This window comes from Aegilops tauschii, chromosome 6 (assembly GCF_002575655.3).
Source record: "Aegilops tauschii subsp. strangulata cultivar AL8/78 chromosome 6, Aet v6.0, whole genome shotgun sequence".
In the NCBI taxonomy this organism is placed as follows: Eukaryota; Viridiplantae; Streptophyta; class Magnoliopsida; order Poales; family Poaceae; genus Aegilops; species Aegilops tauschii.
The window spans coordinates 391694529-391709356 of NC_053040.3; the positions used below are offsets into that span (position 1 = coordinate 391694529).

Here is a 14828-nt window from a genome sequence, read left to right on the forward strand (position 1 = left end):
GTTAGTATATGAAGTTGCCACATCACATAGAGCCAACCTAATATTGGAGTATGCTAGCCCTCCACCGGCGCGCCGTGATACATCTCCGTCGTATCTACTTTTCCAAACACTTTTGCCCTTGTTTTGGACTCTAACTTGCATGATTTGAATGGAACTAACCCGGACTGACGCTGTTTTCAGCAGAATTGCCATGGTGTTATATATGTGCAGAAACAAAAGTTCCCGGAATGACCTGAAACTCCACGGAACTTATTTTTTCTAAAACTCGGCAACGTCTCTTTTTTCTAAAACTCGGCAACGTCTTTCTTTTTTCTAAAACTCGGCAACGTCTCTTTACTGGTACACTAGCTTGTTCTGTACGCCTTCCCAAGTCTTTGATTTTCTTTCCCTTTTTTGCGAGGAAGGAAGGAGGACAAAATTGAGAGTTCCTGGGGCTCGAACCCAAGACCTCTCGGTTGAAAACCAAGGGTGCTAGTCACTTATGTGGCGAACGTTCCCTGTGAGGAGGACGACAGATGAACGCATTTTCCTAACAATTTTCTTCCTATATATAAAAAAGTATGCTACTTGGTGTCCGCTTAGTCAACAAACGATTGTGCCAACCTTGACCGTTGGATTGACATTCAACGTCTGTCGCGTTTCTTCAGTCTCTTCTTCCTCGAGCCGCCAAAGCCAAACCAGCGCCGGCGGGACCGCCTGCTCCCGCCTCCCACGGTTGGCTGTGATCTTCCCCGGCTCCTGTTCGTTCCCGTCCGAGGCCTCACCATCGTCCTCCGCCTTGGTTCGCTCGCCGCGGCGCTGCCCTCCGGTATTGTCAACATGGTCAACAACCGAGAGGAATAAGGAGATGACTGTACATGGTGAGGATGACAGTAGGGACCCAACAGCGCGCGCAGTAATTTTGTTTTTTCGGGATGGAGAAGGGTATCAACTGGGTTGTGCGGGACCCGTGGCCCGTCTAGCCCAGGCTTTTATTTCATATGTTTAGCACATGACCAGCCCAGTTTGTTTTTTTCCTTTCTGAAAATGGCTAGCCAGCTATTTTGTTTTTTGCAGAATAATCAACGTAGGCCTACTTGCTTTTCTACGCCCTGCTGGGCCGGAAATCTTTCAAGACGAGGAGGGATGCATTTTGCCCAGAAAATGGGCTATAAGTAATAAGAAATGGGCTATAAGTAATAATAAATGGGCTGTAAAATGAAAAAATACGGCAAACAGGCAATTAGTTCCAAAATACTGTTTCTTTCGGATTTTGATATTTTAAATTTCATTGTTTTTGTGCGGGTAAAATTTCATTGAATTTAAATTAAGGTATATTTAGATTTAAAATTAATTTGAATCTGGCTAGAAATTTCGGGTTGTATGCTGTTTGGGATAGATTTGGAGGCTGACTTGTGGGTCTACTAGGTTGACGTGTACTTTGGCTTTGTCAACTTAGTCCACAAACGATTCTAGCAGCAGTGACCGTTGGATGTTAATCCAACGGCCGTGCTGCTTCTTCAATATCTGATCTTCTTGCTCCAGCCGCCCAAACCAGCTCTGGTGGGACTGCCTGCTCCCACCTCCCGTGGCCGGCTGTGCTGCCGCACAGGCCGCACCGCCCCACCCTACTTCATTGCTGGCCAGGCCATTCCTCTACTCACCCACACCTCCTGTTATTTTCCAGCGACGGCAGCCGGACCAGTAAACCCTCGTACTCCCCACCGCGTGGGCAACCATTGCCAAGTCTTCTCCGGCTCCATGTCGTTCCCTTCCTAGGCCTTGCCGTCGTCCACCGCCATGGTGCTCTCGGCGCGGCCTGGTCAACGTGGTCAACGAACGACATCCATCGGTCGTGGACTGTACGTGCAAAATAATGATTCCTCCACCTCACAGTTGGGACCCACCGAAGGGCCTCTGTTTTTTGCGAAAAAACGTTCCCCCCGCTGACATGTCGGACCCACCAGCTATATCTTCGCACGCAAGGAAGTGCCTCCTTATTACGCACAAAAAAATGAATACCCCCTGCTAGCTGGGACCCACCATAGTGGGAGGATGACTTGTGGGCCAACTAAGTTGACGGGGACGGAGGGCTTTGTCAACTTAGTCAATATGAACGATTCTAGCTCCAGTGACCGTACGATGTCCATCCAACGGCCGTAGTGCTTCTTCAACCTCTGGTCTTCTTGCTCCAGCCGCCCAAAGCAGCGCCGGTCGTGCCGCATGCTCCTACCTCCCGTGGTCGGCTGTGCTGCCGCGGAGGCCTCACCGCCCCCTACTATTCCCACCGCTGGCCAGGCCCTGCGGCGACGGCAGCCTCACACCGCAGCCGAACCAGTGAACCCTCGTACTCCTCTCCGCGCGGGCTTCCACTGCCGCGTCTTCCCCGGCTCCGCGTCGTCCCCTTCCTAGGCCTCGCCGTCGTCCACCGCCGTGGTGCTCTCGGCGCGGCCTGGTCAACGTGGTCAAGGAACGACTTTCATCGGACGTGGACTATACGTGGAAAGGCTGACAGCTGGGTCCACGGCCGCAGCAAGGAAGTGCCTCCTTATTACGTGGAAAATAATGATTCCTCCATCTGACAGCTGGGACCCACCGGACGGGCCACTGTATTTCGCGGAAAAAACATTTCCCCCTGACTGCTGGGACCCACCAGCTTCATCTTCGCACGCAAGGAAGTGCGTCCGGGCAAAAAAAACCGATTCGCCCCTGACTGCCGGGACCCACCAGCTACACCTTCGCACGCAAGGAAGTGCGTCCGGGCAAAAAAACGATTCGCCCCCCTGACTGCTGGGACCCACCGGCTACATCTTCGCACGCAAGGAAGTGCGTCCGGGCAAAAAAAATGATTCGCTCGCCCCCCTGACTGCTGGGACCCACCAGCTACATCTTCTCAGGCAAGGAAGTGCCTGACAGTCGGGACCCACCTGGTTGAAGCGTACGTAGCGTTGTCATTCTGGTCGCGAACGTGTACGTACATACTGGTCGATGTAGAGGCGCGCACGTGTCGTAGTAGAGGCGCGCACGTAGCATGTACACGTACGTACAGCGGCCAGGGTGCAAGAAAGAAAATACGGCCACGTATGTATGCATACGGGCGGGGTCTCGAACGCCTACTCGCGCATACGTACGGCCAGGGCTCGTGTACATGGCTGGGTCGGAACGGAGAAACAGCATCGTCGTCGTGTTCATGGGGAGGCAACGGAATGCGTCGTGTTCATGGGGAGGCAACGGAATGCATCGTGTTCATGGGGAGGCAACGGAATGCGTCATGTTCATCGGGAGGCAACGGAACGCGTGGGAGCCAACCGGCTGGGTCGGAACGGAATGCGTGGTCGTGTTCATCTGGAGGGCTTGGACGGACATGCGATGGAAACGAGGCCTGGCGTACCGCAAAACGGAGGAAACGGACCTCCTATGTTCGGAACGGGGTCCTGTTGATCGGGAGAGGTGTGGTGTACCGCAAAACGGAGGAAACGGACCTCCTACGGTCGAAACGGGGCTCCTGTTGATCGGGAGGGGTGTGGCGTACCGCAAAACGGACGAAACAGACCTCCTACGGTCGAAATGGGGGTCATGTTGATTGGGAGGGGTGTGGCGTACCGCAAAACGGACGAAACGGACCTCCTACAGTCGAAACTGGGGTCCTGTTGATCGGGAGGAGTGTGGCGTACCGCAAAACGGACGAAACGGACCTCCTACGGTCGAAACGGGGGTCCTGTTCATCGGGAGGGGTGTGGCGTACCACAAAACGGGACTCCACGGGATACTGTTCATCTCCACCGTCGACCTCCTCCAGCCTCCACGGGCTACCGTCGACCTCCTCCAGCCTCCACGGGCTCCTGTTCATCCAGCCTTCACCGCGCGCTACTCCACCGGCTACTGTTCAACCACCCCTCCACGGGCACCCCTCCACCGTCTACTGTTCATCCAGCCCTCCACACCACGGGGTCCTGTTCAACCACCCCTCCACGGGCACCCCTCCACCGTCTACTGTTCATCCAGCCCTCCACACCACGGGGTCCTGTTCATCCAGAGGCAACGCCACCGCTCACTGTTCATCCAACCCCTCCCCCCCCCCCCCCCCCCCCGCAACGCTCACTGTTCATCCAATCGGTCGGCTTGAGTTAGCAGCAGTAGCGAAGGAATCGCTCGATCGGGTTCAGTTAACAGCCATCGATCGATCGCTCGGGTTCAGTAACGCATAGCCTGCAGTGCAATCGCTTGGGTTCAGTTAGAGCCCAACGCCTCGCTCGGGTTCAGTTAGAGCCAACGCCTCGCACACACGCGCGTACGTGTACGAGAGAAACGCGCATCGCTCGGCCCCCGACCTCCCAACGTAACCAGGAACTCCCCGAAATTTTCCTCCCCCTCGCTTCTACCACGGTTTTTTCCGTCATGGACGGCCCAAAGAATGTCATGCAACTGCGTCTTCAGCCCGCCCAGGACGAAAAGCCCATTTTCTGTCATGATTTTTTGTCATAGAAGTAGGAGCCCACCACATCTATGATGATACCGGGTTTTGTCACAATTATCGTCATAGAAGTGTCATATGTATGACAGAAAAAAATTCGTTCGGCCCAAAATGTCACGGATGTGTCTTTTTTTTGTAGTGCTAAGCGAATCCTCCTAAGCTCGGCTAGCTTCCTTACCCTTCGCACTCGTCGAGTCAAATGCTAAGACTATTGCTCATTTTCCACTACATCCGGGCGCCGATGTAGCGCGCCACTAAGGATGCGACGACCCGATCCTCGCTCACTTGCCACCGTATCCGGATCAAGAGCGCACCACCGGGGGGGGGGGGGGGGTGACGGCCCGGCCCTTGCCCATTTTCCACCACACCCGGGTTCAGATGTGGTGCGTCACTGTGAGGGTTACGCCCCAACAAAAATCTTTTGGGTTTCATCTCCATAAAGAATGGCTGAGTTTTTACATTGGCTCGCCAAGCCTATCACAATCCTCCTCCTTTATCCGGGCTTGGGACCGGCTATGTTGAGACAAAAAGTGCCTTATATGAGCGAGAGAGCCGATAAGGGCCCCTCTTTGGAAAGAACTATTAGGTTAAAAATAAACAAGCAGCTCTGTAGATAGGGTACAAGTAGGATAATTTTGTACTCTCTATCCTATATTATGGAATATAGGACGGAGGGAGTATCATTTTACCAGAAAATATGTCAATCCGCAAAAACTTTTAGTCCGAGGCTATTCTTTTAGAATGTGCATTTCCCTCTTCTATAGAAATCAAATGTGAGCAATTCATTATGATAGATTTCTTATTTCCTCAACCTCTCAACATTAGACTTGATTCTTATTTAACGCTTTTGGTTGCTACCTAGTGCACCTAACATGTGAAATGTGCTCTACCTGGAATACCATCATCGGGTTGAAAGTACCGGATATTTATAAAGACTTTCTTGAGACAGCAACCAAGAAGATTAATGAACAGTGCTATTCAACTCGAAAAATGAGGGAATCGTCGTATACATATAAACTTAGATTCAAAACTGAACTCTGCCCAGTAACGGTTTTATAGAAGATAGAGAAAAAAAAACAGAAAGTAAAGAAACTAATCCTTCACTTGACCTATTTCCAGCTTTGTGTTGTTTCTCTCTCAGAAGAAAAAAAGGAAAAGAAATATCTGTCACTAAATATTAAAATCCAGGAATGAACCAACTAATTTATGTGTACCACTATAAACAACCACAAGAGAAAAGATTGCAGCGCCGGCTATGGGTTGCAGTTGCTTATGTCAGTTTGGCAAACCAAATCCTACTTCTGCAACATTTTTTCTTCTAAAACCTGCACATGAAACAGAAAGCCTGTCATCAGATCGGTACTGAGTTTCAGCGTTGAAGAAAGGAATAAGCTGGCTTAGCCAAACACAGACCTATAAATATGCATGAAAACCACTGGTACAGTAGTCGAAGAAAACTGAAGTGATCAGGATGCGTATCTACATGTCCGGATGCCCAAATGGCGCACGCACAAATAGCTGGCCATGAAGCGTGACAACTGCTGATGTTTGATGCGGATCAATCCTTAACGGCAAGTTGATCACCTGAGACAGAACAATCAGTTCATGTTAAGTTGAGGAAGTACCCAATTATTTATGTGTTTAAATGTTTATAAACAATCACCTTCTTGAATGCAGTGATGCCCCAAGGGTTATCAGGCTGGTCAGGGTCCCCAGTTATAACCAGACGTCCAGCAGGATCAGACTGAACATGCACCTGCGCCAGTTGGAACAAGAATTAATATTTTATCCCTGGCGTAGACTCAATTTCATGTGACAAGCTATTTTTGTTTATGTTGCACACATTTTATTTTATTTTTGGATCAATGATGAAGTGTGGCAGCTGAGATGCAATCTCACCTCTTCCCTTAGAAGCCCAGGAACTAGCGCATATATCTCAAAGCATTCTTTCTGCATGAAAGCAGTAACAAAATGTAGCCGTTTCAGCTCAAATCCAAATGGAATTTCACAATGAGAAACGACTCTTAAGAAATTGTTTGATACTCGTATTTCAGACTATCAAGACACTTTATGTAATATTCGTGCACCACCTTATTAAACAAAATAATTATGTTGACACTTACAGTTTGACGAACATTAATCTTCACCCAATCGGCAGGTTCTCCAACATCAATGACCATAGAATCTTCCCTGAAATTGGGCAGTACGTTACATATAATAACATGCATTATAGACATAACATCCAAATGCATGGATTCTTCTGACAAATTCAATCCTACTATAAGGTCCTATAATTTTTTGGGATTTTCCTTATTAAATTGAGGAGTGACATTTCAGGGGTCAAGTTGTCTATTTCATGCCATGCCATATTTGGAAAGCACGCCTGTTAATTCCCATTGGTATCAGCATAAACAAAATTTGGATGTTTAAACTCTTATTTTGCTAGGTCCATTCAGCAGGTAAGATTCTTGATCTCTTGAACATAGGCAACAGCAGACGCAAGATAGAGAGCACATAAGCAAATGCACTTCTTCACAGTAAAAAAAATTCTGCTTGCACTTTAAAACGAACCATGTATGTGCAAGTAAAACTTAAATAACTGCTATTAAAGGTTACTTAATGTTTTCAATCTGCTAAATTCTTGAGATTGTAAGTTTCTGTCTATCATGTTAACAGCTGAAGTAAACATAGCCAACTGAGATGATGGGAGGTCTTAACTGTGACTTGTTCACTTTTGTACGGGAGACCTTGAAAGCACGCTCTGGACTAGATGCTTTCTTCCTCTTGAGTACCCCTGAAATGCCAGAAAGATATAAGAGAAGAAAGCATCACATGCTAACGCAGAAATACCTGTGAAGCATACCAAAGCCTTTCAGATTCTTATCACGACTTGAAAGGGGTATTGAGTCTTTGTCCTGTAGAAAAATGAATATATTTGCATGAAAAGATAAAAATTGTAGGAACATCGAAGTATGCGCAAGTAAATGCCAAGATATTATTTACCTTTAAAATGTGATCTCCATACATGTCATTGGCAAGGAGACGGTGCGCATGCCAACCCTGCATAGCACGTGCTGCAGCATCCCTTCTAATTCTTGCAGAAGATGATGGATTTACACCCTGCGAAACAGGAAACAAAATCATCAAGCTTACTAATGTTAGCAGGTGACAGCAAAACATTTTCGGCAATGTCAGATATCTTAAAGGCAGTCATTGAAATAGTTCCTATCTTGACATAAAACTGTGTTAATTTCGACTGTGAAATATATGTACACCAATCCAGCTCTGAGCGACTGAGCCCGATAAATCTTTTAAAAATTTATGGAAAGCAAGAATTCCTTTGAAAATCAGAATTTGGTTGTCGCTTACTCGGCATAGGTCACTAATGACACATTGAAAAAAGGGATGGGAAGGGGATGAAATCTGTCGTTTCTGCTCACACACTGAGAACATATACCATATTTTCTGTGATTGTGTAGCTGCTAAGTTTGTTTCGAGTTCTGTTAGCCTCTGCCTCACTCTGGAAGCAACACATCATCCTAGTTGTTTTACACTATTTTTAGCGGGCACCTTCATATATACCAGGCATATGTAATTTGCAAGTCGTGCGATTGACTGCCCTGTGCTGGGCCTGCTGGAAGTTGAGAGAAGAACTTGTTTTGATAACAAGCTGATTAAAACTCATGCTGAGTTAATGAGGTGGAGAAAATGATGTTAGAAGAAGATGCAAGGCTACAAGACACGGCTCTACCGGTAGTATGTTTTTTTGGGTGTGTGCGTGGGGGGGGGGGGGGGGGGGGGGGGGGGGGAGGCACTGTCTAGAATACTGATGGTTGAAGATCTGAGGCATGCCTCTGGGGATGAAGCTGACGATGTGAAGAGAGGTCCTCAACACTGAACTTGTGACAGCTTCATGGTTGATACTGTTCGGATTTTTACCTGTGTGCTGCTCCCTTTGCGAGTGTGGCTGTGCGTCTTTACAGTTGCGCTGTGCTTGTGCACTTTTGATACCTTTTAAGTCTAAAAAGATAGCAATTGCCTCTACGGTGGTTAGTGTTAGGTGATACCGTGCAAGCACTCAAGAGTTTTGTTATTTCCTTTTGGTATGGTATGCACTGAACTTGACATGTGCCATTATTCCTTGGAATAGTGGAAGCAGGCATAATATTGTGTCATGTGGAAAATAGTTCAACAGGACAAGAAATCAGTGGCGACAGAACAAGAAGTCAGTATTTTTAATACAAATCTTAACATTTCCTTGATTTTCAGTTAGATTGAAATATGAATTTGAAATCCTTAATATTTTAGACAGGGGTATGTCAACCCATTAAACTTTCATATGTGCACCAAACTAGAAAGTGAACTGCAAAAATTCATATATAGTTAAAACTCTACTTCCCAAGATAAATACCTCACGGTTTGTACCACCAGATTGTGGTACAGCAGGTATCGATATTTTAAGCTGGCCAGTTCGTACTTTGTGTTTTTCATATTCAAGAAGTGCCTGAGTTGATAAGAAACAACAGTTAACAACAAATGAAGCAAATGCATGAACATAACATGGAAATAAATAAGCTTAGAATAGTGTTTTTCTTTCTTTTATTCCATCCGAAAACTGACGAGGCGGCATCTCACAACAACAACAACAAAGCCTTTCAGTCCCAAACAAGTTGGGTTAGGCTAGAGTTGAAACCCACAACATATCGAAACCAAGTCATGGTTCTGGCACATGGATAGCTAACTTCCACGCACCCCTGTCCATGGCTAAATCTTTGGTGATATTCCAGTCCTTCAGGTATCTCTTTACGGACTCCTCCCATGTCAAGTTTGGTCTACCCCGACCTCTCTTGACATTATCAGCACGCCTTAACCGTCCTCTACGCACGGGCGCTTCCTGGAGGCCTGCGCTCAACATGCCCAAACCATCGCAAACGATGTTGGACAAGCTTCTCTTCAATCGGCGCCACCCCAACTCTCTCACGTATATCACGAGATGGCATCTCACGAAATAAGGAAATTGAAGGATCTTAAGTCTTACATAAATACTCCCTCCGTCACATATTAATTGACGCTCAAGCGGATGCATCTAAACGTATTTCAGTGCTAGATACATCCATTTGAGCGTCAATTAATATGGGACAGGGGAAGTATCATCTACTCCCTCCCATCTGATTTGCTAGTCCCATCTCCAAAATCGCAGCAACCAAGATGAAGCTAATTAAGTGGTTCTACTTCCTTTCCGGTTTAAAAGCCCCACGTGTATCCCTAGATTGACAATTTGATCAACACAACACGAGTTATATATCACAATAAATAACCATTAGAAACGTCAAATGTTGTATTTTCTAATGGCATACCGTTTATGACATACAATTTGTACTGCATTTATCAAATTGTCGATCTAGGGTACACCTGGGCCTTTTAAACCGGAAAGGAGGAAGTAGACAACATACTAATGCTACATGCATATCCACCTCTCCCCTTCATGCATTAGTTGATTCCACATCAAGAAACAAAATTTGACAGAATTTAATGTAGCCATAGCAAAAGTTTACCTGTTCCTAAAGCAATGAACCTTACAAAATGGAAAATCAATATTCTTTAGATGAGATTAACAAACCAGAAGGGAGGGAGTATCAAATATGGAAGTAAAGTACAACAGTTTCTATGAAATGAAAAAGAAGGAAGTATTATAGTTATATCTGTTTGGTTCCTAAACCATTAAGAACACTAACTATTGCAGTGGATCCATTTCAGCTCCATATTTCTATTCGTAATAACCATCCTAGTAGGTTTTAATGGTATATAGCTTTCGTTCAGCGAGTAAATTTACAGTAAAGCTCCATATGCCATAATATTGTTTCAAGAGAAACTGCTTCCCAGCTACCATAGTGGGGATGAGATGTGCTTGTGAGACAAGTACAACATGTAACAAAATTCTGCGAGCAATCTATCACCTTCTCGTAGAAAATTCGAAATGACCAAGACACCGTAGTGCAGGTCCTACAAAAAACACAATAACAACAATCAGCTGACGCAAAATTTAAATCTTTCACTGCAAACTTGTTCAACATGTATCGCTGGAAAAGAAGCTTTACTTTGGTGGCCTGAAAGTCTCTCCAACTTGACGCCATAGTTTACAAACTGTTACCTGAATAATCAAAATAAACGTCATGAATAACTATCAATGTTCAACGGAAAGATACTGCAGCATTTACAATAGAAGATGAGCAGTGGATTCTGCACAAAAGCGCAGTATCCTTAATTTTTGTTATCATCGGTGAGCTACTTGCTAGTTATTGCATTCACTGGTGGAACATGTGGAGGAACTTCAACGCTTTCGCGGTACTAAAAAACCACTCTGTAGTATCGGGATTCGGGAGCGTGTCCAGTCTGTGCCTGTTCAGTTGTGCAATGTAAAGGAAATCATCGATACCTGCTCATGGCCTCCCAGGTGAGCGACCTGCCTCCACAACCTGGAACAGAACAGCGCAAGGCACTTCATTAAGTTGGCTTAGACGAGAAAATGTGGTTCGAGTAGCTCGGAGAAACGAGAGGGGTGCGCACTTGAGGCAGTTGAGGCCCTTGCCGTAAAACTTGGGCGGCTTGAACTCGAGGCTGTGCTCCCTGTGGAAGCGCTCCAGCTCAGACATGAACGCCGCCTGCTCCTCCTCCGTCCCGGAGTCGTGACCCTCGAGGAAAGGGTCGGGCTCCACCGGCTGCTGGCTGGCGCACTGCGCCAACCCGGCCGACCCGTCGCCCTCCGCCTTCACCTCCGCCCTCGGCGACGCATCAGGGGTGGAGTCGTCGTCCTCGTCCTCCTCGTCATCATCATCCTCATCATCTTCATCGTCGTCGTCGTCCTCGCCGTCCCCCTCATCGCCGTCGTGGCTCATGGCGTCCTCGCCGTTGGTCTCCACCCTCACGCCCACGGCCTCCTCCCCCGCGTCGGGCGGCGCGGTCTCCCCGCAGTCCCCCGCATTGGGCAGCCCCGCCCGATCCGGGGAGCGCTCGCCGTCGCCGACGCTGTTCGTTTCGGGGGACGGGGGCGCGTCCTGGAACTCGTCGGCCACGGGCGGCTCCTCCTCCTTGGCGGCCCGCGGGACGGGGTGGCGCGGCTCGTCGTTGCCGTCGGCGCGCGGGAGGTCGCGGTCGGAATCGGCGCCGTCGCTCATCGCGGCACGGGGGAGGAGTGCGAATGGGCGGCTGCTATTTTCGCGGTTTGCACCGAGGGGGGAGAGGAGCGGAGAGAGGGAGGGAGGGGGGAGGGGGGGGGGGGGGGGGGGGGGTAGAGAGGTGGCGACTCGCACGGGAAGGCAAGGGACGGAGAAGAGAGAAGAGAAGGATGGATCTCCACGGCTTGCGATGGATGGAGGGACGGACGGGAGCCAGATTCTTCTCTCACGCGGCCCGTCGGAACCGTAGGCCCATCCACCACCCTGTCAGTGATTCCTCCTGGGCTAGGCCCATTACTGTTTTGGAAGTCACCAGTAGGTTTTGTAAAAAAAAGGAGAGTAGGTTTTGTAAAAACATCAAGATGGAGAAAAGTCCATCAAAACTCTCTGATGATGACGACGATTGGTTAAGGACAACAAGTGGGTAAGGTCCTTAAGGTACCTTAACGAAAACTTGGGTGCATCAGCTAGATTTCCAAGTTTGATCGTTGTCGCCGACTGCTCTTGTTCTCATTGGCGATGGTTCCTGTGATAGTCTCGATATGTCCCTCTGGTCCTCGTCCCTGCTCGTAGTCTCCAATGTTTTTCTCGTCCCCGTCAAAACCCTAGAAAATCCATCCGTCGTTCTAGACCTGTCGCTTGTGGCTAAAGTATGCGATCGTAATACACCAAACCTAGATAGAGTTTTGGACTACAATTTGCAAAAATAAGTACGGATGGGGTGGAAGGAATGTCACGTGGACTGAAATTGGCGGTTGCGTAGAAGAAGGGGGTCAACGTCGGGTGGAGAGATTTTGGCAAAGTGGGAGCGGTGGAAGCGAAGGTGGTGGGGAAGTTGATAGCCCAGAAACCCACCTACGCGTAAGCAATAGCGAATGCACTTGGTCCGGTCTGGTGCCTGATGAAAGGTATTGACTGCAAGTTCATGATGGGAATAGGTTTCTGATCACTTTCCATCAAGAATCAGCGAAAAAAGAAAGGATGTTTGATGTAGATCTCATTGTAATGGAGGAGTATGTAGGTATCAAGTCTATGGAGGAGTATAAGTTTAGCAATATTCCCATATGGGTTCTGATATTTGGAATGTCGATGGGTATGATGAGAAGTGATACGGTGGAGTCCTTGGGAAAATGGATGGCTTGGAAAATGAGGTGGAAAGACAGATCATATGTATAAGAGTGAGGCTGGATATTAGGATCCCACTGCTCCATGAAAAACTTGTTTATTTGGTTGTGGGAGTTGATGTGACACAAAGAAGATAATAAAGAAGTGGCGCGGATTTGAATATGAGTATCTACCAGACTTTTGTTTCATATGTGGGATCATTGGGCATGTTGAAATGGAGTGTAAGATAATTGGGCCCTGGCGTGTTGCTCAGGTGTCTTTATTGAATCTTTTAGTTTCCTTTTTTATCACTAGTTGGTTTATAAAACAAAATTACAAAAAACAGAAGTGAAGTTGCATCAAATTCTTAATCTTTATGAAGTCTTTCTTCAAAATGTGGATTCTCATAATTGCTATTAAGTGTTAAAAACAGAATTTAACACAATGTTTGGTGTGAGTTCCTTTAATGATAAGAATGATTGCAATGATATTAGTATGAATTCCTTTAATATCCATGATGCTAATGATATGCAAAGCCATAAGTTTGGGAATGCTATGTTTGATGAAGATGATATTTGTAATCCCCCTATTTTTGATGAGCAAATTTATTATGATGATAGCATGTCTCCTATTTATGATGATTACAATGATGAAAGTGGTTTTGGATGAGTGTCAACTTTAAGTGATAATTATCCCACTATTTTTTAGGGTGTTGAATCTTATTGGAATAATGATAAAAGTAGATTTGGAGAGGTCATACTTTATTTAATGTTGAATCTGTTGGAAATATGCCCTAGAGCAATAATATTGTATTATTATATTTTCATTATTCATAATTAAGAGTTTATATTTCATGCTATAACTGCTATGATCCTGAAATATGCGATTCAGGGGAAAAACTCATATGCATGTGTGAAATGATAGAAGGTAAACAATAGGTTCCTAGTCTCGCCTCTAAGACTGGCTCAAGTGTTGTTGGTGATCACGTTTTCCGGATCTTAGGATATCGTTAAGTGTAACGATAGTCGTAAAACAACATTGAGGGTATGACGTTAGAAGAATGATCAAATTGAATCGACCCAAACTTGTCTGTTATACTTTGTGATTATATCGTCTGAAATCATTTTTTATAACACGGAGTGTTAGCATGTGTTTTAGTTCCTCGGACCATGAGAGTGTCTCAGTCACTTCCTACCAGACGGTGGACTTTGGGGTTGCTCAAATGTCATCTGTAACAAGGTGATCATAACGACAACTTTCAGGCTCACCGGAAAGTTTGAAAAGTGTCTGGATAGCTCGAGAGTGGGATTTGCCCCTCCAGCGATGGAGATATATTCTTAGGGCCCTCTCGGTGTGACGACATCCATCATCGTCTGGCCGGACACAGGTGACTACGTCACATGGATGCCGGAACACGTTAACAAGAAAGAAGAACAAAACCGATAACGGAAGCAATGGTATGATGAGAATGGTGATGACTCAGGAGGATACCGATGCACACCAGGTTTTGTATAGTATCGCAAGGGAACATCACATGACAACCAAAGTTTCACTCGAATATCATTCGTGTAATCATAGGGACCGATATGGATGTCCATGGTTCCGCTATCATTCAACGAAGGGGTTTCATTTATATCTATGATTTACTGAACCTACGAGGCCACAAGCTTAAAGTAATCATGTTTTGCTGAGCGTTAGTGGTACGAGAGTAATGAGAATATATTTGTGGAATCGTTTCATTAATATCCAGAATAGTTTTGAGAGGTTCTGGAAGTGTTTCTGGGTCAGAGGAAGGGTTTCAGTGAATATCAGGTAATACCGGGTATTATCGATTAATATATATATATATATATATAGGTGGAAAATATTTCTGGGATGTTGAAATATATATATAATTCTCTAAAAATGTTAAGAAAATATATATATATATATTTAATTTAATGTCAATGGGCCTAATAAGGCCAAGAGGTGAAGGAATTGGGCCACAAGGGCCCAATAGGGGAGGCCCCCCCCTTTCCCTTATGGGGAGGCCGAATCCTAGTGGGGGAAGGGTTGGGGAACGCAGTATTTCAAAATTTTTACCGACAATCACGCAA

At 46.3% G+C, this 14828-nt stretch overlaps 1 protein-coding gene across 1 annotated transcript; it reads right to left on the minus strand.

Annotated features, from left to right (window-relative positions):
- Positions 1 to 5414: 5414 nt before the first annotated feature.
- Positions 5415 to 11772, minus strand: LOC109780039 (AT-rich interactive domain-containing protein 5). Its single transcript, XM_020338631.4, has 13 exons — positions 11021 to 11772; positions 10890 to 10929; positions 10552 to 10604; positions 10411 to 10456; positions 8865 to 8957; positions 7457 to 7573; positions 7317 to 7368; positions 7172 to 7247; positions 6577 to 6643; positions 6353 to 6403; positions 6117 to 6209; positions 5867 to 6037; positions 5415 to 5778 (listed from the first exon to the last, which is right to left on the minus strand). Exons 1-12 carry the CDS (start codon positions 11626 to 11628, stop codon positions 5933 to 5935), a joined length of 1401 nt encoding a protein of 466 aa, XP_020194220.1. The 5' UTR covers positions 11629 to 11772; the 3' UTR covers positions 5415 to 5778; positions 5867 to 5932.
- Positions 11773 to 14828: the final 3056 nt, after the last annotated feature.